Source organism: Vulpes vulpes, chromosome 7 (genome assembly GCF_048418805.1).
Source record: "Vulpes vulpes isolate BD-2025 chromosome 7, VulVul3, whole genome shotgun sequence".
NCBI classification, from domain to species: domain Eukaryota; kingdom Metazoa; phylum Chordata; class Mammalia; order Carnivora; family Canidae; genus Vulpes; species Vulpes vulpes.
The window spans coordinates 39212647-39238127 of record NC_132786.1 but is presented as its reverse complement, the minus strand read 5'-3'; the positions used below and the strand labels follow the sequence as shown (position 1 = coordinate 39238127).

Below are 25481 nucleotides of genomic sequence, written 5' to 3'. Positions count from 1 at the left end.
ATGAGCTTCCATATTCTAAATTAATTTCATATCATCTCAAAATAGAAATAAGCAAGCACTTTTCTGTGCAATTACATACCAGAGTACTGTGGAACTTAAACCATACAATTTAGACTTCATTAATCATTACGGATTTATTTATCTTTTAAAAGGGACACATCAGACTTGAATATTCAGTAATAATATTACCAGCTCTTTCCAAGTATTATAGTGCCCTGGAGAGCAACCAGCATTTGTTTCTATTGCCCATTTTAATTAGCACTTAGTATTTTTGGTCTCAAAACATTAAAAAAGAAAAAAAACTGATCTCTAAATAAAAAGGCATTTGATACCTTGTTTTTGTCATGTTTTAAATGCAACTTAGACTTATCTTTTTGATTCACCCTTTATTTGGGGAAACCCCTTTCTATCCTTTTAGAATGCCATCTGCCTTTCAACTGGAGCTTAGAGTTATCTCAGAATAGTTTGTTCATAAGTTGAGGCAGCTAAAATTTTCTCATCTGACTAGAGTTTATGGTTGGTGTCACTATTTTCCTTACTGAATACTGAAGTTTCTGTATCATTTGCATTTTGAGTTTTCATCGCATGATGCCTAAATATTTAAATCTAGGCATAGAAACCACTACTGAATTATTAGGAATAAAGAAATAAAAACCAAGGACAAAAGGTAGCACTTGCCTAAATTAGTTTATTTAACTAAATTGCATTGTATATTTTATAAGCAAGCAGACAATTTTCATTAGGAAAACTCAAATGGAAAAAAATCTAAATTGATAAAACCAGATTATTGATTAGATTATTCCTGAAATCAGTTTGTAGTGTTGCTCTTTATAATGATGAAACCTGACTTAAACATATTGTGATGGAACTTTTCTGTGGATATATCTGTATGTGTTTTAAGCATAGGATTGCTGTGAAATTTCTATCCATCACCAAGAAACTAGGGAAAATCCTTATGTTGAAAGGGTTTTGTTTTTGAAATTGTTAATCCTTATTTGGAAATGAAGGATTGTATCTTTAAGACCAGAGGAGAATTCTTTCTTTTGAATTCTTTCTTTTGAATGAGTGTTCATATAGTCACTGCCATAAAAGAATTATATTATTTTTATTACAAGTATCATTTTAACACAAAGGTCTGTTATATGTCTTTAAAATAATTTTCTTTTCTCTAGTGGCTTGGTGCCCCTACATAATGCTTGTTCATACGGACACTATGAGGTAGCTGAGCTTTTAGTAAGGCATGGGGCTTCTGTCAATGTGGCGGACTTATGGAAATTTACCCCTCTGCATGAAGCAGCAGCTAAAGGAAAATACGAAATCTGCAAGCTCCTTTTAAAAGTATGTAATTTTAAAAATTATAAAATATAAAGTAATTAAATTTAGTTTTTGGTTAGCATGTAAAAATTACATTGAAGTAAATTATTAAGTACAATAAGTGCTATAGACACTGCTTCCATTTTCTTATTTAGGGGAATATTTAAGTGTGATATCATGATACTTATGTAGCTTTGAGTAGTGTCTGAAGTGCCTTTCTGAACTGATTTAAGTTCAGTTCATTACAATTCATCAAGGTAGGTTTTGGAAAGAGTCGCATTAGTTTGTACTGCTTATCCAATACTTAATGGGATTAATGTCAGAAAACATTGTACGAGGGGAAAAAAGATTTTTAATCAACTTTGATTTTTTTTCTTAGTGGCTATTTTATTATTAACAAACACTTTGCTCATTATTAAACATTGAACATATATATCTTATAAGAACTTTAACATTGGATTGATATTAAATATAAAATAATCTTTAGACAAAGTTACTCAGATAAATTTGGGGAATATAAGTGAAATAGTAGAAACTCGTAATTTTATGAAACTAACTTAACCACTTTTACGGTATCAGATATATCTTTATGAGTCTTGAGAATGGTAATGTATTTAATGTTCATTTTTGTTTTCACTGGGAGGTAAGAAATAACTTCCCGGTCACTGTGAATTCACTGTCTACTTTGATTTATTCCAGATTTCTCCAGTGGGTCACAGCAGTCTGTCAGGCCCATAATAAAAATCTTTGACCTTTATTTCACTTCATAGGTACAGATGATTAAACTTTTAAAATGCAATTAATTGCAAGTATATTTATACCTAATTTCATAGTAGGTGTTAAGACTTAAAATGAAAATAATAAGAAATTAGCAACATTTGTGTTGATAGCATTTATAGATTTAAGTACTTGTCCCACTGGTGTGTCTTCCTCTTCTTACTTCCTTCTCATGATATGCACTGAATATCTTTATGTAATTATAATCTAGTCAAAAAAAATTATATGACATGTGCAAAACCAGGAATGAATGAATGAATGAATGCATACATAGATATATACATACAGAAATAAATCTTTTCAAAAAGTAAATTGCAGACCATTCTTAAAAGGAAGAGGCTTCGAAAGACAGCTTGGTGACTGAGAAAGTATATGACATGGAAAGTTACAGAGCTGATTCACTGTATTGCTAAGTAGAGAATTTACAAAGCAAAGCAGGATATTGCCTGGAATATGGATTATTCCATATTCCAGGAATATGGATTGCCTGGATATTGCAGGATAATACAAAGTAGAGAATTTACAAAGCAAAGCAGGATATTGCCTGGAATATGGATTATTCCATATTCCAGGAATATGGATTGCCTGGATATTGCAGGATAATACAAATCGATATCTTTCCTTGATTAGTGAAGATGAAGTTAAAAATAAACTTTGAGAAGGATACTAGAGAAAATACAAAGTCCATTTGGTTTTGTTTGTTTGTTGTTTTAGCATGGAGCAGATCCAACCAAAAAGAACAGAGATGGAAATACACCATTAGATCTGGTAAAAGAGGGAGACACAGATATCCAGGACTTGCTGAGAGGAGATGCTGCCTTGCTGGATGCTGCCAAGAAAGGTTGCCTGGCAAGAGTGCAGAAGCTCTGTACCCCAGAGAATATCAACTGCAGAGACACCCAGGGCAGAAACTCAACCCCTCTGCACCTGGCAGGTAAGTGCCACCAGCACTTCCAAGGCTCATTTTCCTTTCCTGGATACCTAATACAGTTTACCAGAAGATGAAAGAAATCCTGAGCAGAAATAGTAAAATGCTTTAGATTGACGTGATTTTGTATAATTTCTTATTGCAAAGGCTCTTAGTTATGTGAGAGCAATATTCGTTTTAAAGCAAAAAGTATTAAAATTGTGACATTTTCTAGTCATTTATATACATAGATATAAATATAGGTATATTTTTTAATCTGACACGTTTGCCTTTTTCGCTCTAATAGCAGGCTACAATAACCTGGAAGTAGCGGAATATCTTCTAGAACATGGAGCAGACGTTAATGCCCAGGACAAAGGTGGTTTAATTCCTCTTCATAATGCAGCATCCTATGGGGTGAGCATGCTAAAGTTCAAAGTTCAAGTCTAGAAAACGTCACTGACATTTATTACTTTATTAAATGCATACTGTGCATGAAGTAAGTAGATATCTAACCAACAGCGTAAGTTAACACAATTTGAATCTTACTATGTAGAGTATTTCTAGCCTTCCCAGTTAAGTTTAACTATTCTTTGGTGAAGGGCCACACCCTTTATAGTTTTCTGTTCTCTTCAAATGGTCTAGCACAGTAATAGGTGTATAACAGCTGCTCATTTAATATTTACTGCTACAAATAATAGTTTGTAACTACTCTATCCCAGGTAGATTTCAGAAACTATAAAGCCCGGGAGGCTCTTTATTTGTGGACATGGAAATTATGCTTGCTTTTGTTTATCATCAACATCTTAAAAATACCAAGTAAATGGTTGAGCTGTTGGTATATATGGTTTCATAGAATTTGATTAACTAGCTAAAGCCCCACAGTCAAAGTCCAGAGCAATTCTCAAAGCACTAGAACTGTAATCATCAGCTCGAAGAGGAAGAGTGCCTTGACGACATTTGTTGGAACTGATAGCCTAGAAGTCACCAAGGCCCACTCATCCCTAAATCACACAGGGTGAATGTTCATGTGTTTGTCTGTTTTCACTTAATCCCTGTTTGAGTACAAATACCCACAGATGCTGAATTGTACATACCAGGGGTCCTCACAGTTGGAATCACTGTTGCTGGGGATAGTTTCTGGATTTGCAAAAGCCTAACAAACTATAAGTAAAAGCTTATCATTATGATTCCATATCTCTTACTCACTTTTCCCTTACCCTCCAAAGGAATATCCTCCTCTTCTTATAACCCCTCTACAAAAACCAGTGTTTCAGAAATATGACAATATGAGTGGGAATACTTTTAAAGAAAGCAAACAGTCCTGTTTGAGTTGGACAAACAGGAAATTTCCCAATGTAACAGAAATTTCTTAAAAGTTATCAGATTTAGTAAAATATTTTATTAGTACTGAAATCCTCTTGAAACTTCAGTAAAGTTATGTTTCCAAAGATAATAATCTTTTATTAAATTTAGTAGACTTTTTCTTCTAACTCTCCTTCATATACGATGCCCAGTTTCACTGTACAGCATATATTTTCACTGAGGACCAGGCATACTAAATATTCACTGCTAACATGCTATACAGTTATGTATAATTTTTTTACTTCTGTTACAACTATAAATTTGTATCGTTTGAAGGTTAGTGTTCGCTTCTTAGCATGTTCCTTCTTTCCATATTCTATTCCTCTAATCCCTTTGCTAAGAGTTTATGAAGCTGATGGGATCAGTAAAACTTAAAGCAAAGTCTTCTAAACTCATGTAAATCTATAAAGGAGTAAGGATCGATGTGGGCAATGGCTCTTGACCTGACCTAGTAGAACTTGCACTACCAGTTGTGCAGACTGGTGGATCTTTGTGATTTTCACTATATTTTACACCTTGTGAAGGTAGATAAATTCTGTCCTGTTAGTCAGCCTTCACAGCTATCACAGAGAGCACAGGAAGTAAAACATAATTTTTTTTTAAAGATTTTATTTATTTATTCATGAGAGACACAGAGAGAGAGAGTCAGAGACACAGGCAGAGGGAGAAGCAGGCTCCCTGCAGGGAGCCCGATGTGGGACTCGATCCCAGGACTCCAGGATCACACCTTGGGCCGAAGGCAGGCACTAAACTGCTGAGCGACCCAGGGATCCCCATAAAACTTAATTTAAAAGTAAAGTCTTCTACCTTTTAATTACCATTCTCCTGATAAGAAAGGCATTGAGATATTACTTATACGTGTGTGTCATTTGGTGACTAGTAAGACAGAAATAAAATGTGCAGTGGTTCTCTCTGGTGGCTAAATAGTACTGTATTGTGCAGGTTGACCTTGTCTTTATTGCATGTTCCCTTGACGCTACCTCAACCCTTAGCTGATAGGAGGTGCAGTGCAATCAGGGTCCAGACCAGAGGCCCCCTGTTCCATTGCATACTTATTTCACCATGATCTTCTAACTCCGTGTGAGAAAAATAACGGACATTTTTCGTTTCATCTCTCTTTTCGTGTTACCATGTTTGTTATCACATCGCTACTCCTAAGCTCTTGGTAAATGAAGGTAATTTATCTAAGTGAAAAGGAACAGAAAATTCTCCAGGCTGCGTAGAGAGCACGTGATAGAAGTTTTGATCAACCTGGTTCATCCCATCCTTCTACTAAGGAATGTTAACAGACTAGAGAATATGTTGATAGTAGGTATTTTTACCTCATTATGTAAGTGGATTTTTTGAGTCGCTAAAAGTCCTTCTGATATGAAACTTTATAAATTCAAAAATCAAGTATCTAGGACTATTCACTAATAGTCATAAGTGTTACTCACTAAACCCTTTAGTTTTGTGGTTTCTTGACTTTTTTTGTTACCATGGTTTTCCCACTTAAAACACTTCTCTCTCCCCCATGACATCCCTATGACACAGTGATTCCCAGTTGTCAGTAAGATCATCCTCCCCGTTGAGAATCTCTGCTCTAAAAAAATAATTTTATCTAATGCAGTTTGTATACCATATAATCTATTACCAATAACTGAGTCAAATCAGTATTTATCTCAGTCTCAATTAGTAGATTTAAAACAAGTACCAATGTTAACCACGATATAAAAATTTTAAAAGCTATTTTATCTTCAACTGAAGGATAGATATATTTTTATTATCTCTAGATATATAAATCTGTTACCTTTCAAAAGTCCCTTTTTATTCATGTTAGAGTAAACCTTGGCTAGATTTTTTAATGAAATTGTAGGGCTCTGGCCCACATTTCTCTGTTAAGGTGGCAAAACTCTAGTTATTTTCTGTTTATTCCAGTGATACTTGAACTAGCCTAGCTGCATGGTACATATGATGCACTACCCTGAAATAGCAGTTTTGTGGAGGAGATTTTTGTGGTACTTCATGTGAAATAGAAGCTTCCGGGGTGACTAGGTGACTCAGTGGTTGAGCGTCTACTTTTGGCTCAGGTTGTGATCCTGGGGTCCTGGGCTCAAGTCCTGCCTATGTCTCTGCCTCTCTGTGTGGGACTCTCATGAATAAGTAAATTAAAATCTAAGGAAGGAAGGAAGGAAGGAAGGAAGGGAGGGAGGGAGGGAGGGAGGGAGGAAAGGAAGGAAGAAAGAAAGGGAAAGAAAGGAAAGGAAGAAAGAAGGAAGGAAGAAAGGAAAGGAAAGAAGGAAGGAAGGAAGAGAGAGAGAGAGAGAAAGAAAGAAAAAAAGAAAGAAAGAAAGAGAAAGAAAGAAAGAAAGAAGAAAGAAAGAAAGAAAGAAAGAAAGAAAGAAAGAAAGAAAGAAAGAAGAGCTTCTAAGTTAAAAATAAAGCAGTTTGCAGAGTAGTTTTGGGTATAGGGTCACCCAATATCTCTACTTACATGGCTTTTCCCTGATATTATACACTTTGCCATGTTCAACTTTTCAGGAAATGACTCTTGAGTATTAGTCCAATAAGACCCCACAGGCAGCTTGATTAATGGAAAGACCTGAACTCAGGATGTGAACATCTGGGATCGTCTTAAGGCTTTTACTCCATAACCTGGTAGTCTTCAAGAAGTGCCTTAATCTTTCTGATCTGTAATTTTCTCATTAGCAGAACTCAGATGCTGAAACCTTTACAGGGTTGTTGTGATAATTAGATGAGATCATGCATGTGTAAAGTACATTCTCTAGCCTAAGGCACTCTAAAGTCCAAGGTAATGACTATTATTATAAGATAACAAGCTCCCCACAGCCGTCCTACTGGTCAGAATAAGGACTGGGTGTCTGTCACTCTTAAATCGTGCAGCCCTACAAATAATCTGTGTGCTCCACCAGCTCGGTACCAGTGTGAAATAGACACAGATTAACTGATTTTCGTAGTAGGTAATGACTTGTAGCCTGGAGATAAAATAATCATGTGAGGTGTCTGTGAAATTACATAAAGCTACTTAAGCTGTTATTTATTGGTAATTATTCTTTGACTTGCATTTTACCTTTTTTCCTCTGGCGAGCTCAGTCTGCTGTCTGTGTATCTTTGAGCCTTTTTATATGGGAGAACTTGCCATTTCAGTTTTTCTAAGTAGAGAAACAAACACACAGTTTAAGCAGTTTAAATAAAAGTTACAGATTTCATGAGAGTTTCTACTAATGGTAATTAAATACATTGTCTTGTTTAGTGTTTTGTACTATATAATGCCTTATATTTTTAAATATACATTTATACAAGACAGTTAATTTTTCTGTTATTCAAAAAATGTAAGACATTGGTATTTACCACAAAGCCCATAATTTTCTATTATCTAATAAATCAGCATGCTGACTTTAATTTTTCAGTGCTTTCTCTAAAATGTATAATAGTGGGATTTCATGGCATCATTGTACAATTAAATGGCTCTAACTGGAGTCCAAGCATGTTTCTCTTCTTACTTCCAGCTTTCTAGAATTAAATTAGGGCCCCCATAGTCTTTTTATGTAGTATTTGTCCTTTAAAATGTTCTGTTTCATCTGGATTCTGAAACCATGTTAAATTTGACTCTTTCTCCTGGAAACATACCAGCGGAGTTCAGTTCCTACTCCAGACCTTCCAGTTCAATACTTTATTCTTATAAATGGTATAGAACTGAGCTGTAGCTTTATTGCATTGATCAGCTTTAGATTTCAGTAGCTATTTTTGCCCCAATGGTGTAGCTATTTAGAAGACTTGAGAATTGTGTTTTTAGTCTACTTTGGTAGTAATATATTCATTCCTGTTTATTGCTCTTTCGGATGTTTGTCAGCAGATTTAACAAGCATGTAATTGGTTGTTCCAAGCATAAACTATAAATTCAGTATAAAGGAAGTTGAATAACAACATATATACGATTCATTTTGTACACACACATACACACACACACACACACACACACACGTCATTTTCCTTGGACTATCTCATTTTGGAAGCCTTTGCAAATTAGTCAACCAAATTATGTTATGTCACCAGTATACATGGGAGTAGAATAAAATTAATCAGAAGCATTGTTTGAATGACTATAACCTTCCTGGGGAAAAGCTTCAAGTTAATCCATACTTTTGGGTTAACTGAACAAAAAAGAGCTGTCCTTTTCAATATATATCCTTTGAATAAGGGAGATAAATTTGGGGGTTTTGTTTTAAGTAATTTGGGTAATACCACAGTTGGTACCTATTTTTATCTTTTGTGTTAGAATCAGTTTTATAATGATGTATCATTCATAATCCAAAAAAGATCACAAAGCATAGCTTGTTCTCAAAAGCACTACTATAATTATGTTCCTTTGCTCCTTTTTTTTCCTTATATTGTCAGAGCAAATGTGAGCTATCCTTAGAAGTTATTTGATTTGTATTTTCCTCATAAATTCTCCTTTTTCCTGAAATTATTTTCCTGAAATTAATAAGTATTGATATTAATTAAAATTAATAAGTATTATATTTTTAAAACTTTCGAAATGAGTGTCTTCGAGAGGGCAAAGACTATTTTACAGAAACAATGAAGAAGCATGCCCTACATCTCATCTTGGGCTATTTCTTTCTACCTTCCCTGTCTCTTCCCATTCTCGTGAAAGCTTCTGGTAACTCAGTAAATTGCAGTGAAGCAACAGCGTGAGTTAGAAATTTAGTCTCAGCAGATAAAGTGATCAAGTTATGCCAGGAAACGTATCCGTAAAGAACACAAATGTGTCAGTTGCACAAAATTATAGAATATTCTAGAGTTGAAATGAATTTCAAAAATACTTTAGTGGTAACCAAAGTAGCATCCCTAAATACATTTATAAGAATAAAGTTATTTTTATTATCCTCAAAAGCCCTGCCGTTGAATCAATATTACTATTGCATAATTGTCTTAACTTTATAAGGACTTTGGAAAGAAACTAGCTATAACTGTCAATTCAATATTCTGCTTTATAGTCCCCTCAAGTCCCTGCTCCCAGGGCCAGGCACTTAGTAGGTATTCACCAATATCTGGTTGTTGGGTGCATAGGTAAGAGAGCATAAGTGAGTAAATAAGTAGTGCCCTTATCTGTGCTCCAGTCTTTTGTGTCAAACCATTTACAGAACAGCCTTACTTTGATATTTTACCTCACAAACTACTTACCCAAAGTGTTTCATTCCCACTTAAACTTTTGCTACTTGATTTCTGTTAATGGTACCCCTTTGCTTTTTAATCTTCTAGACAAATTTAGAAAAAAGAAAAGTAATTATCTTTGATTTCTCTGTCTCTTTCTCTGTAGTTAATCTGTCTTTCTAAAACCCAGGGGTTTTTTTCCTTCACAATTTCTCGATTTTTAGCTCTTCTTTCCATTCTTCTCTGACCATTAGAGTTCAGCATCTCATTACCTCATGCCCAGGTTATTAGTTAACATGTCTGCTACTAACATTTCCTCTACCCTCAAGTCATTTTGGACATGATAGACTAAGTTTTGTAAAATATTGTTTTGTTATGTTACATTACTTTCCCGAGGACTGAAGAGAGAAAACATTGAGAATCCTTGAGATGAGTATTTGAATAAATGATCAGATCGTGGTAGGTTAGAAGAGAAATAGGAAGATATGAGAAGTGAACAGGAACACTTGTTTGAAAAGTCTGACAGGCAGACTAGACCTTTGATAGACTTGGAGTCAGATAATAGTTTCATTTTATGTATTTGTTTTTAAGATAGACCTGAAAATGTTAGAAGGCTGAATAAAAAATTTTACAAGCCCCGGTGAAGAATTATAGGGTAAAAGAGTAATTGTGGAATTGAGATTTTGGAGGCAAGAAAAGATGGAATCCAAAATACAGGAGTGGGATAAGTATGCTTTTCTTAATAGAAGAAACTTATGTTAAGGTGTGAATAGAGATATAGAAGGAATGAAATGTTAAATAAAATAAGCATACCTGATGGAGCTTTATCAGATAATCTCATCCTCTGTTTTTCTTTAGCACGTAGATATAGCAGCATTATTGATAAAATACAACACGTGTGTAAATGCAACAGATAAGTGGGCATTTACTCCTCTTCATGAAGCAGCCCAAAAAGGAAGGACACAGTTATGTGCCCTACTCCTAGCACATGGTGCGGATCCAACTATGAAGAACCAAGAAGGTCAGACACCTTTAGATCTGGCAACAGTAAGTCTTCATTCTGAATTATGTAGCATTGCTCTAAGTTTATACTTTCAGAGATGACACTAAATTTCAGGGCTTGGCAGGTTTACCTTAAAGCAATACATATTTCACTTAGAATAAGAACAAATTTCCTTCCTTCTAAAATTTTTTTTATTTGCATTTTGTACATAATTCAAAACTCTGTTAAGGCAAACTACGCAGTGCCTTAACTTAATTATTTTTGCCATGCTTGACTTGAATGGACAACAGAGAAAAACGTATCTAGAGTATATCCTCAGAGAATTACTTTAGTAAAATATCTCAGACCTTCTACATTTGGCATATTGTTCAGGTGCAATTGATGTTCATGGTCTTTTCCCTGAGGCTATGAGATAGTCAAAGAAAAATTTACCTTCTAGGCAATATGTTATTCTTCTGAAGATGGAAATATAAATTGATGTACACAATAATTTATAATCTTTTAACCAGATATACCTTCCCGAGCCACATTGTTTCATATATCTATTGCCGAGTAACAGACCACTTCAAAAAACTTAGTGGCTTTACCAAAACCGAATGAGTGGCTTAATACAGTGATCTATTATTTCTCATGGTTCTGTGGGTTGTCTGGACTCAGTGAGGCAGTTCTGTGATGTCTGCACCCACCTTCAGCTGGGGGCTCAGCTGAGGCTGGAGGGTCTGGGGTCACCCCTCATCTTCCAAGGTGTCTCTTCAAGGAGCCCTTCCTCACTCCATAGTCTAACCTGAACTTAACAACATGGAGATGCCTTCCATGAGAGAAGACGTAAAAGCTGCCAGTCCTTTTAAAGCCTCAGACATCACTCCCTACATTCTACTGGTCACTGCAATGTGCCCAGACAGCCCAGATCTAAAGGAAGGGAAGTAGATGCCAGCTCTTGATGGGAAGAGTGGCACACATGTGCACAGAGGAGGGAATTGGTGGCTGGCTGTCTCTGGAGGCTCCCACGTAGTCTCACAGCAGTTATGCCTAACGAACTGTGACAGTGATGAAGAAGCCAGCCAAACTAAAGTGGTGTCCTTGTAACATTTCTCCAGATTTTAACTGTACATTAAATTATTAAGTGTGTGTTAAATAACTGAATAAAAATCAGTGTCATTATTTAGGCATATACAAAACATAGTATAAATATGAGAATGCCTTCAAAAGAGATTGAGAATCAACCCTGCAACAGGCTGCTTTTTAAGCAAAAGTGGAAATTTTTTTAAACTCCACTCAAATCTTTATTAACTTATTCTTTAAATACATGTGTAATCAGTATGAACAACCATATGCACGTTTCACTTGGTGTTTAAAAAATATTTCCAGAAGTCAAATACAGTCTACATTCTTAGATTTTTTCTTTCATAGTAATTAACTCTTGTATATGTGGGTGTGTATGTAGTGAGAACATTTAAGATCCATTCTCCGCAAATTTCAGATATATAACACAGTATTATTAACTAAAGTTACCAAGTTGTACATTAGATCCTCAAAAGATGAAATATTTGTTTAAAAAAAAAAAAAATGATCTAGGGACTCCTGTTCTAACTCCTACCAAAACTGCTGGGACTCTTTGGAATTGCAGGTCAGGAAATGAATGATCAAAAACCAGTAGGCAATAGTGAGGCACTCACTAAAGACAAATTTCACAAAGCCTTTGGTCCTTAGTGAAAAACTTACTGTTTTAAATTGTGTTTTTGTGTGTTTTTTGTATTATTTTTAGGCTGACGACATCAGAGCTTTGCTGATAGATGCCATGCCCCCAGAGGCCTTACCTACCTGTTTTAAACCTCAAGCTACTGTAGTGAGTGCCTCTCTGATCTCACCAGCATCCACTCCCTCCTGCCTGTCCGCTGCCAGCAGCATCGATAACCTCACAGGCCCCTTAGCAGAACTGGCTGTAGGAGGAGCATCCAACACAGGGGATGGTGCCGCAGGCACAGAAAGGAAGGAAGGAGAAGGCAAGTACACTGGTGAACTTTGGTTTTTGGTGTGGAGTTTCCTTTGGCTTTTATTTTTTTGTTTTTTCTTTTTGTTTTAGTTTTTTAAAGAGAGAGAGAGGGCGGGGGGAGGTGCAGGTGGGCTGGAAGAAGGGGCAGAAGGTGAGGGAGAGAGAATCTTAAGCAGGCTCCACGCCCAGTACAGAGCCTGGTCCTGTGCTCCTGACTGATATCATGACTTGAATGGAAATCAAGAATTGGACACTCAACTACTGAGCCACCCAGGCACCCCTCGTTTTTCGTTTTTTAAATGAACAGATTTCACTTACTTCTCTTGGTAATTCTCAAACACCCATCTAAAATAAGTTTCCTTATATACACCAGTTTGTAGGAGCTGTCTTCATAGAATAAATAACCTTGACATTGTTCTTACTTACGTATATTCCAATATATCCATTTGTAACCATATTTTATTTAACTACTGAATGAGTCTTATTACTGAAAATATATCAGAAAAAAACTGAAAGATCATATAAGGAATGAAAACTGAAACCAAAGCTGGTAATTTCTGTTTGTAATTCCAGCTGTTAAATATTTCACTAAAAGCATTAAACTTTATATTACAATTAATATAAATGCTACTGATAAGATAAACTCTGCTTTCACTTCTCCACCCAATTTGGAGATAACCTGAAGTGTCAGAATTAAGTATATGTATCCTGGATTATTTTTATAGTAGGTAAAGTCATTTGCATAGCCACAAGTATGAGAGCCATGGCTTTAAATAAATACTGTAACTTCCTTTAGATTGATATACTGCTTTCTGAAAACTTTAATATATGTCTATTTTAGTTGCGGGTCTTGACATGAATATCAGCCAATTCCTGAAAAGCCTTGGTCTTGAGCACCTTCGGGACATCTTTGAAACAGAACAAGTAAGCTCTAATTTTTCCTGAGTCTTTTAAATTAAATATTACAAGCTATTAATTGTCATTCCTTGTTTCTTTTGCTTTTCTAACCGCTACTTTAAAATTCATATCAAATTTCTAAAGAAGCCAGGAGAATCCAGTACATTATAATTCTCCCCCAAAATTTTCTAAGAAATTATGGGAGTCACTATTATTTCATTATATCTTTATACATGGTTTAACTGCATATGTTTTCTTACATGTCAAAACTTAAGCCACGAAACCATCGCAAAGGAATGTTTTCAAAATCTTTGTTTCCACAAAGTACTGGTGTTTATTCATCTCAATACATGCGACTAGACTCCACATAAAAACAGTGACACAGAGCTCCCTGAGGGGAGCCTGCTTCTCCCTCTGCTTATGTCTCCGCCTCTGTGTGTCTCTCATGAATAAATAAAACCTTTAAAAATTAAAAAACAAAACAAAAAAACAGTGACACATTTTGATATTAGCTCTAAGCAAAATCCGCACAAAGCGATTGCTAAATTTGGAAAGCAGAGTAATTCTTGAACAAGTGCACCTTTTTAAAATTGCCTCTTTATGAAGTTTCTGTTGTCGAGATTAGTCTAAAATAGACACATACTCAAAATTTAGCCACACACTCATAGACCTATCCTATTTTCACATACATAAATGTGTATGAAGGTCTGAGTATGAAGTCATCATTAGGGCATTTATGAATTAAGACCCTTCTATTTGTCATCCTGTTTTTATAGAATAATAACTTTTTAACTTATTACTGATGATTTTTATGACCATGGTCAGTGATCACTATTGAATAATAATAAGTTCCCAAATTTAAATTGACTGTTACTACTATATGTAGAATCTTAAAATGAGTAAGGTATTTAAAGTTATTTTCCCAGATCCTACTCTTTTAACATCCATGTGGGAAGATAAACTATTACATTTTGGGCAGGTGTAATAAAGTGCTTGTAATTTAATGTGTGCCCAAATCTGCCCCCATGTATAGTCTGTTAATCTTATGTTTACCCTTCACCTGTTGGTCACGGAAATTTAATCTCTAGTCTATTCACGTACTCATTTCATAGGGCTGTTACAACAAATTACCACAAACTTAGTGGCTTAAACAACAGAAATTTATTCCCTCACAGTTCTCGAAGCCTCAAGTTGGAAATCGAATTGCTGGCATGACTCTCATGCTTCTGCCAGCTTCCAGGCCCCTTTGGCTTATGGCCACATTACTGTAACTTCTGCTTCTGTTGTCACCTTGCCTTCTCTATGTCTTCTGTTCTGTGTCTTTTATAAGGACACTTGCATTGGATTTAAGGCCTACCCGTGTAATCCGAGGTGATCCTCATTTCAAGATCCTTAATTACATATGCAAAGATCTAAGAAAGTTTTCCAGATCAGTCCTTCATAAATTCTAGGGATTAAAATATGGACATTTCTTTGATATGGCCACCATTCAGCTCATCACAACATAATATAGCCATTTGTATATTTCTAAGACCTAATCAACTTATCATGGACTTACCCTTGCAACCACCCTCTCCTACAAATTTTCTCCTATTTTAGGATAAATATACCCTTTTTCAATTATTCTTTTTATGAACATAGTTTTTAAATTCCTCACTGGCTTCTTTGCCCCATTCTGTTTTCTTCATAGTCTCATAGTCCATTTGGAGCTAATTAAAACACCAGTTCTTTTTCATAGCAGTTACATTGTTAAGATTATCTGTCTTATCTTTTTTTAAGCTGAATTTCTTTATATTGCTTATTGTAGTTATGCTCTTATTGATCAAAACAGTCGAGCAGAAATAACACTGGACTAAAAGACCTTGATTCTGATTATTTTCTCTCTCTGACTAGCTGTGTAACATTGGATAAGACTTTTAACCTATCACTTTCCTCAACTGTAAAACATAACTTCAAGTGTTCAGGTAGTTAAAATTCCTAGTCCTGCTGTTCTGTGCCAATTTTTGAAATATGCTTTAATGAAGCATCAGATGTGTCTTTGGTGGTGAGGACTTTATAGACTTCTATAATAATCCATTTTTTCCTTTAGCTTCACCCACTATTGATTTACCCTCTGGTTTGGAGATTTCTTATGAGAATATCCTAAACAGTAAGAATGTTTTTCCCTCATTCCCTCCCTGAAAGGTATGAAAGCTGTTGTAAATGCGTTATCTTCTGCTAAAACCAAAGGACATCCCTTAATATATCCCTTCTTCCCAAATCAAATCCACAATAACTGAAATTTCACACATCTTTGCTTATTAACCAATGACCCTAATTCACACAAATTGCTCCAATTGACTGTTGAAAATTTTTCAGAGGATTTCTGTTTCTATTCTTTCAGTTTGTTTGCCACATTATTTTATGTTTTATTTTTTCTCCTTTACTTTATTCTCTCAGTAACTGATTTCCTGTGACATGGTTGTCTCATTCTATTGATCGTAATAGTTTAATCATTTAGGCTTGAAGTTGGTGCTTTTGACAACTTCTCCTGTTTCAGTTTTATTGTTATCTTTTTTCACTGTACTTTTGTTCTGAGTAAATGGCTCCATCGATTTTCTTTTTGCCAGAATAATTTCTGTATCCTTTTTTTAATTAATATGTTGACTGTTCCATTTAACGTATATTGCCCAGCACAGCTCCTTTCCTCCAGACAAATGATACTACTACCCTTTCTTGTATTGAACTGTGTTTGACTGTCTTCTGGCCCAGTTGTCAAGCAATCAGATTAATTTTTACTTTAACTGCAAGTGTTACTTGAGTAGCTTTTAGTTATAGAGTAATAAATTCTGTAACCCTTCCTATAATTTACCAATAGAATTTTCTCCCATTAACATTCCATGTTAGGCTGTAAGTCCATGATTGCTGATGATCAAGATACTTGTGTAGTGAGGGAAGGAGTGGGCATATACATTGTACTCATTTAATTCTTGTCTGTTTCTCCTAAGCCAGGGAGCTGTTCTGTGTACTAAGTTGTATTGATACATAAGATTTAGTGCTCCTGTTCCTACTCAAGGATACTCTTCTAGCAATGGAGTGGGGAATATAGTTATTTTATATCTAGTCTCAGGAAAATGCCCTTCAGAGCATCACAGCCTCACCCCTTCACAATTATTCTTTCAGAGATCTCTTAACTAATTCAACTTGTTGGCATATATATACTTCACCATACATACCTATGTCCTTTGTAATTCATTGAGTATAGTATGAGTGTCACTTTGGCCCTTCCTTTAAAATGTACCTTCCTGATTAGAACACTTTTTCTATGGGAAAGGCTGATTTGATTTTCACTGCAATTCCTAAACATAAAATGCTATGACTTTTTTGGACATATTTATGGACAACCTATATATTTTCATGAAAAGTGATCATATAAATTTTTACTTCAAAATCGAAAGACCAAGGAACAGACAGGTAACATTAATTGTGAACATGATTATAAAGTTAGTTCTAACAACTGCTACTCTAGCCTGCATCCTTTGAAGCCCAAGTGAAAGAAGGAGCTTTTTCATTAAAACTCTTAGTTTTTCTCTCCCCATTTAAGTTCTACTTTTTCTCTCTATACCCCAAAGGAAATGAACAAATCTTAGAAACAAAAGGCAACTCTTCATGAAGTGACATTTGCTTTATATGTAAAATGACTTAGCTAATAGAGGAATAATCCTTATTTTAAAGATTATAATTTGATTTTTTTAAATTAAAGTATAATTGACCTATATACTGTTAGTTTCAGGAGTACATCATAGTGATTTTATATTTTTATACATTACAAAATTATCCCCACAATAAGTCTAGTTACAGCTATTACCATACAAAGTCATTACAATATTATTGACTGTAGTCCCTACAGCATACATTCCATTCCCATGACTTATTTTATAACTGGAAGTTTGTACCTGTTAACCCTCTTCACCTATTTGCCAACCCCTCAACCCCTACCTCCGCTAGTAACCAAGTTTGTTTCTTGTATCTATGAGTCTGTCTCTGTTTCCTGTTTTAGATCCAACACAGAAGTGAAATCATATGGTATTTGTCTTTATCTGACTTACTTTGCATAATACCCTCTAGGTCCATCCATGTGGTTGTGAATGGCAATATTTCATTCTTTCTTTATGGCTGTGTATGTGGCACACACACAGCACTTCTGTATCCATTCATCTGCCTGGGTTACTTCCATATCTTAGCCATTGTGAATAGTGCTGCAGTGAACACAGGGGCACATGTATCTCTCCGAATTGGTGTTACTGTTTTCTTCAGATAAATACCTAGAAGTGGAATTGCTGGATCCTGTGGCAGTTCTATTTTTAATTTTTGGAGGTCCTCCTGTACTGTTTTCCACAGTGACCACTCCAGTCTGCATTCCCACCACGAGTGCACAAGAGTTTCCCTTTGTCCACATCATCCCCAACACTTGTAATTTTTTCCTTTTTGATAGTAGCCAATCTGACAGGCTTGATCAATTTGATTTTAATGTGTGCTAGATATAAATAACAAGCCCAAGAAGCTTATAATTTCATGATATAACTGTCATTTTTTTAAGTGAACTAAAGATAATTAAAAAAAAAAAAACTATTTCTAATAGCATAAAGTGGCCGAATCATGAGCAACGTATCTAAAATCCACCTAACCTACTTCTAGCTATTTCCATTTCTTCTTTTGATACAATAATCTCATATTCACCAGTTTTCAGACTTTGGAATAATCTCTGTTCCCACCATTCCTTTTTTTTATTCCTTAACCATTTCCATTTACCAGGCCCTATGTTCTCTCATTTTGAAATTGCTTTCTGATTCTCCCCTCCCACCCCATTCCATCTTTACCTTGTTCACACAGTCCCTTTCCCTTCCTAACCTGCCCTTCCAGGTGCTACCATTCTCCTCCTCAAATACAAGTTTGATTGTGTTACTCTGCTGAAAAGGCTCCCTAGGAGCTTTTGGATACTGTCTTAACTTGATGAATAAAGCCCAGTAAGATCTTCTTCAAGCCTGCTGTGCTGCCCATCTCTTCTTCTTTCCTCTCTGTTTCTTATACTTTCACCCTTTTAGACTTCAGTGCTGAGAGTCCCCCAAATGTTCTGTATTCTCTTAATTTTCCTTTTGCACATGCTGTTCCCTTTGTCTTAAACGCCCTTTCCTCCTTCCTCTACTTAGCCAAGTTATTGCCTTCTTCTAAGAACCTTTCCTGACCCCATTCCATCCTTCCCAGTCCCACCTACTGCCTTGACCAAGTAGGAACCTTCCTAAGAGTTCTCAGGGGGATTCCTCCAAAACATTTACCAATCTTTACCATGTTTTGTGTTTACATTTTATCTCCTTGGTAGAAAAAATAGCATGAACTTTTGTGGTAGTACCTTGTTTGTTCCCTGACCCTGTTTCTTTACTACCAATTTGAACTAGTTATTTATGTTTCTGAGCTATAATGGGTAGTTTTAGAAAATATTTAACTAGTTACTTTTTTGGCAGGTATCTAGTATATAGAAGGTATTCATTAAATATACTGTGTATGAATATGAACCAAGTGAACAGTAATCTGAATTCCCTAGCTTACCATTTAAGGTTTTCCAGTGGCCACTGCCTGTTAAATATGGAGGAGACAGATCGGGTGCCATGGACTCAAAACAGCTAAATTTAGTGTTTTGTTATTTTAGCTTTCTTGTCAGCCCTTTTAAGAAATATAAGCAAGGGAAAGGCAGGTATGGCGATCCATGTCAGCTCTTCTGTGTACAATTTTTAGGATTCCTTTGAGCCTCAGTTCCTCACGAAGACAACAGTAGTACTTCATGACAGATCGTGAGGATTCAATGAGATACTCATTTTATGAATGGAGCCATATAATCAACAATACATTAAACACTCTTTATAGAGAGTACACTATCCTTTGCTGGTCTGGTTTCTGCTTCTTCCAGATATACACTCTATGAACAAATTCAGAAAAGCTTAAAGTTCCTTTGAATTGAAGCTACCACATCGATACGAGATCCTGTTTTTACGTCAACCTTATTTGAACCAAAGTTTAGAAGGAAAAAACTGGGGCATCAATAATGTCGGAAACCCTGGGCATGGCTTCCTAAGTATATTCAGTTACATGCAGCTAAAAATGTACAGGATCCTATTATGTTGTGAACTATTCTGTCTCAAAGATGTATATTTCAGAACCAGTTCTTTTTAAAAGCTCTGCTCAAAATTTCCTCTTGGTTATTGGAAGTGAATTGCCCATTTTGTACGATGGAGCGATTATTTCTTAAATGGCCACTTAGGAGCAATATAGTAAATTATTTTCAAAGAGTGAGTGATGTATGCTTGCTGCACCGAGAAGATCAGACCCATTACATAATATTTCATTCTGGCAATAAAAATCACAACGCCTAATTTGTCGGGTTGTTTTCTTTTTTAATGTTACGTGCAAGTAAAAAGATAAAGAACATTATAATTATAGATAGATAAAACATCTCTCATTTGAGTTGGAAAAAAGGCTGTCTGTAAAAGGATTTCTCAGTTTTCCAAGGAAAGAGAAAACTAAAGACTCTTCTTATAAAGTAGTATTTGCATTGTCACAGGTCCAGCTTCTTCTGAGCTAGAAAATTGCATGATCAAGCCCCTGTAGAAATGTGGCGGCCCAAGATTTCATCCTGTGCGTCCAGAACTCTGCCACTAGGTGGTGGTAGAGTCACGGTTACATTTAGTCAACAAAGGAGATGGGTGATTTTGAGTCCTGGTGGTAGCCAACTAACCACCTCCATTCACGGAGATAAATAACCAGAAATTATAAATGACTATTTTTACAACAATAGAATGTGTGTTAGGCTTCAGGAACTGTTAAATCTAGGAATTTACAAGAGAACTTAAAAACCGTCCTCTCTTTTCCGAGTTGGAATTTTTTATACAGCTTCTCTATAAAGTTGTCAGTCATTGAACTCACCACTTTCAAAGGCAGCCTTTTCCATGCATGACTATTTCTTAGCACTGCGGAGTTCTTCTTTATCTTGATCTAACCCCTACTTATCTCAAACTGCTTACTCCTTTTGCCACATTCTGTTTCATTGTGCTAAGCCCCTCTCTCTTTCCCCTACCATTCTTCTCTGCTACCTGCTGGGTACTAGGATCTGGTACTTCCCCATTTTCAAGCTTCTGGTTATTCGCTCTTGTATCTTGAGGCAAGCAAAAGGTGGTGGAATTAAATAATCAAAAGGAAATAGAGCAGTGTTCATTTTGTATTTTTATAGCATTGTTTCTTTCACTAATTAATTCACTATTGACTAGAAACACAGTATTTCAAGTGAGTAAAAAGCTGATAAAATCATCAAGACAATTTTAAGATTATAAATTCATGGTTAAAAGGAGACAAAAGAAATTTGTCAATTGGGATGGATATTATAGCATTGAAGACAAATGGAAGAACTGAGGAACTGTTAAAGATTTAGCAATTAATTTTGTTCCATTTTTTCAGATTACACTAGATGTACTGGCTGATATGGGCCATGAGGAGTTGAAAGAAATAGGCATCAATGCATATGGACATCGCCATAAATTAATCAAAGGAGTAGAAAGACTATTAGGTGGACAACAAGGTAAGCTATTTGGGGGAAAAAAATAAATTTCAGAAATTAGTGGGACAAGTAAGTTGTCAGGACTGACATTAGAGCTCAAGTGGTTTGAACCCAGAGCTCATAGGCTTGGCTGGTGTAGCACTTCCTGCCTGCCCCCACCCCTTACCCGATACTTTATACAGTGAATCTCTGGAATCTACACTTCTGTCCTTTCCCACTGCTGTCAAATCCAGTATAGGTCACCTAAGCCAGGCCACTGCCATCTCTCCCTGGACTGTCACAACCATCTAACAACCTCCAGCTTATCTCCGAGCCTCACCTTTGCCTCTCCTCCTCCCCCACCCCCATGCCTGCCCTGCACTGCGCACAGAAGACTCTTTGAAATGACTCTATGATCATATCACTCCATTGCTTAAAGCCTTTCAATAGAATCCTGTTGCTTTTAGGATAAAATCAGACATTTGTAACATGGCTTTTCATAATCTGACCTCTCTCTGACCTCATCCTGAACCTTTCTCTGCCGCCACAACTGGCAGCTCAGCCTTTTTTCCACTGTACTTTGCTGTTACAAGCCTGCTATCTTTCCCCCTTGTCAGCCTCCATGTTTATCATTTCTGTGTTCGCTAGAAGTGCTTTCATGATGGGAAAGCAAAGGGAGAGAAAGGGGAAAACTTGAATTAGTCTCTGCAGAGCCAATGAAATTGTGGGAGTGACATGAAACTACATGTTAGCAGCTTTTGAGCTTAAGGCTTGCTTATTTATCTGCATTAAATTAACAAATGCAATGAAATTAACAAGAATAATCTATTTTAAACTTACGAGTGACCATTTCAAGCCATCTCACAGAATTTTTATAGGCTAATTCTTAGACCTGACTACATTGTGATTACAGTGTGTTTCTCTTTGATATCAGACATAGCTTCATGTATATTTGTGATTGAATTCAGTTCAACAAAAAATGTTGAGCCCTGCTGGGGAACTCTGTAAGAATAGATAAAAGTAATCCCCAAAAGCCCTCTCCATTACTTCTCTTGTCTTTGGATGTACTTGTTCAGTATAACCTTATATATTAGGGTCACATTGCAGATAATTTGACTTGTTCCAAAATATCAATTATTTATAACAAAGTTTTCCTAAAAACTGAGCCTGAATAGTGTGGACTTTAATATATTAATTTTTATTTCCTACAGGTACCAATCCTTATTTGACTTTTCACTGTGTTAATCAGGGAACTATTTTGCTGGATCTTGCTCCAGAAGATAAGGAATATCAGTCAGTAGAAGAAGAGGTAATGTACATTAAAATTTTTAATTCTGATGAGATGAGCACTGGGTATTATATTATATATTGGCAAATTGAATTTAAATAACATTTTTAAAAATAAATTAATTATAAATGCAAAAAAATTTTTTTAAATTCTTTTTTCCTGAAATCTTTTGTTAAGCCTGTTTTTTTCAAAAGAGGTAAACTTGTCTTACAATGACTTAGGGTCAGTCACCTATCTGTTATTCTAACTCCCTTAGCCATTGTGGTAGCATATTGCCCAAATTCAGATAGGACTATGAATTAGGACTGTGTTTTCATATCAGAAACCTAGGGTTTCCAATGGATAGGCCACAGGTGTCTTTTCATCCTGGAAACTTTCTTGAAACTATACAAGTAGGAACCTTATTAGAACTATTTTCTAATGTAGTTAAAATGCTACCAAAGAATGACAGGGAGTGAGCATGTTGCCTCACAAAAAGCAAATACCTTCTTGTTTTTATTTTCATGCAGTTATAACATGTGACTATGAAATAATATGCCTAATTTTCCTGTTTCTTTCTGAAATCTGCCTCATAACCCAAGTCACCTTTCATGTCTTCAGTCACTGTTAAAGCACTGTAGTAAGGCTGATAGATGACTCTCCTGCCAGACAGACGCCATAGAAATTCCCTTCCTCCTGCTGGCTCTGGCTTCATTTCTTAAGCAGAATAAACAAAGTGCCTGATGGCATTACCACAATAAATAAGCTGCCTAACTAATTCCATTATTTTGCAGAGAAAGGCCTGCCTGCCTCTTTTTGTTTATTTTCTGCCTTTTAATTAGAACTCACATTATTCTCATCCTGGGAAGTCAGGACCATTATCTTGGGGTAGCTTTTCAGCTCTTGCCTGGCCAGTCTGTCAGGGAAGTATCTCATCTTCTAGTGGCTTACTGCCTAATCATTCTCTTAGTGATTAGCAAATTTGGATGATAATGCCCAAAATGTGATGAATAACTTCATAAATAGAGCAGTAAGATAGAGAACTCTTTTGAGTCAATTCTTTGAGAAACTTGGGTCTTCAAAAAATTTTACCATTGCATAATTCTTTTGAATTTGGAGAGCAGATGAAGAATGAGTACTGCTCATAAGAAAGTGTTTCCACTTAGTTATGTGTCATATCCAACTTCACATGGTCTGCAGATACTTATTGAGATCCTGAATTGAAGAGCTAATATTTCACTGAGGGAACAGAAATTTATTGATTTATAAAAATTCTTTGTGTTTTTTGAGCATTTGTTTAATGAGTATTCATCAAACGTGAGGAGTCGTAAGTTTGACTTAATTTGTATTGCTTCTCATTATCAATAACAAAATAGTAATGTAGATGAATTACTGTAATGTTTTATTTCTGTGTCTCCCCATTGTGTTTACAAGAAAATCTTTCAAAGCTTTTACTAGAAAATAAAGAGAAAATGCAGAAAAATATTTATGTCATGACTATTTTCTTATCAGAGATACCCAGTAAACTTTGTTGAACAATTTATATAGTCAACTTCTATTTACTTGTGCTGAGTCTGAGACTTATCAGTAAAACATTATAACAGAAGTGAATGTCTTTAGAATTACATACTGGCATATTTTCTGAAAATTATTTTGTTCTATAGATGCAAAGTACAATTCGAGAACACAGAGATGGTGGTAATGCGGGTGGCATCTTCAACAGATACAATGTCATTCGAGTAAGTTTTTAAAAGTTTAGTGTGAAAATTGGATTGCAAAGCTTGCCTGAAAAAAATATAGACAATGGAAAATTTGCTCTGAACATCATATTTTTAAACTGTTGAGATAATCAACCATCTGTTGCCTGGCAGTCAGGTGCCACTTTCCTCTAACCCTTCTAGACCATACTTCACCTGAAACAGAGACTGGGTGGAAACAGAAAAGCTACAGACAGAGGGCTAGATCCGCTGGGGTTGGTGGTACAGATACAGTGATGAGACCTAGCTCACCCACAGATTTAGACCAGAGCTGACAGTAATCTTTATCACCACTTCCGAGTAGCATTGAGGGTCTGGATTTTCAAATCTGAGTCAGTGATTATATCAGAATGTACATATCTCTTAATCTCAGTATCTTAATTTATAATATGGGGTAGATCTGTTTTTTTTTAAAGGAGTATCATAAAGTTGAATAAAATACGTTGAAAACTAGATTAACCCTTGGAAGTTATACCAATGCCCATAAGAATTCCCTGGAGAGCTCTTAGAGTGCTTTTAAGAGAATGCAGCTTTACAGGCCCCTGTATCCTAACATTCATCAGGTCTGGGAGGAGTCTAGGAACAGCTTTCTCTTTTCTTTAATTACTCAAGTTGTTTTGAGATACAGCCAGATCTTGTGCAGAATAACAAAAGCCATAACTGAACATGTTGTCACTAAAAACCAGAATGTTAAGTTAGTTACACTGCCCTGGCAACTTTATCACTTTTAAATAATGTTTTAAGCAAACAAAACAAAAACTAAGAATTTAAACTTTCTGAAAGAAAACATACTTTTCATTTTATTCTTTACATACTTTTCATTTTATTTTATTTTTTTTTAAATTTTTTTATTGATTTATGATAGCAGAGAGAGAGAGAGAGAGAGGCAGAGACATAGGCAGAGGGAGAAGCAGGCTCCATGCACCGGGAGCCTGACGTGGGATTCGATCCCGGGTCTCCAGGATCGCACCCTGGGCCAAAGGCAGGCGCCAAACCGCTGCGCCACCCAGGGATCCCCATACTTTTCATTTTAAATTATAAACTGCCAATTAACATTCATGTCACTAATTTGCTTCTTTCTTCCTTATCCTTAAAGATTCAAAAAGTTGTCAACAAGAAGTTGAGGGAACGATTCTGCCACAGACAAAAGGAAGTGTCTGAGGAGAATCACAACCATCACAACGAACGCATGTTATTTCACGGTGAGTGTCACGGCCATCATTATCTCTCAGGCTTTCGCAAATTTCAATAAAGTGAAAAGCCTATCTTGACTGTACTAGTGTTGTGCTAAAAATGGTTTAATGTTTTTTTTTTAATTGTGTGTTGGTACCAGTTTGCTAATGCATTGCGTGTTAGTACAGGCTCTCCAGGGCATGCAGAATGAAAAGAACTTATCTGGAATGGTTTCAGAACTTGTATTCCAAGTTGAGCCATCTAGATAGTGAAATATTTTTATTGTAGTTTAGCATAATTGTTTCAG

At 35.7% G+C, this 25481-nt stretch overlaps 1 protein-coding gene across 1 annotated transcript in view; it reads left to right on the top strand.

Moving 5' to 3' along the window:
* TNKS (tankyrase) overlaps window positions 1-25481 on the top strand; it is a 210624-nt gene that overhangs the window by 165268 nt on the left and 19875 nt on the right. The window contains exons 15-24 of the mRNA XM_025993534.2: window positions 1173-1338; window positions 2806-3025; window positions 3306-3415; window positions 10379-10567; window positions 12289-12526; window positions 13358-13440; window positions 20899-21019; window positions 22189-22286; window positions 23909-23983; window positions 25098-25203. Coding sequence (XP_025849319.1) covers window positions 1173-1338; window positions 2806-3025; window positions 3306-3415; window positions 10379-10567; window positions 12289-12526; window positions 13358-13440; window positions 20899-21019; window positions 22189-22286; window positions 23909-23983; window positions 25098-25203 — 1406 coding nt within the window. The remainder of the gene's footprint in view (window positions 1-1172; window positions 1339-2805; window positions 3026-3305; window positions 3416-10378; window positions 10568-12288; window positions 12527-13357; window positions 13441-20898; window positions 21020-22188; window positions 22287-23908; window positions 23984-25097; window positions 25204-25481) is intronic.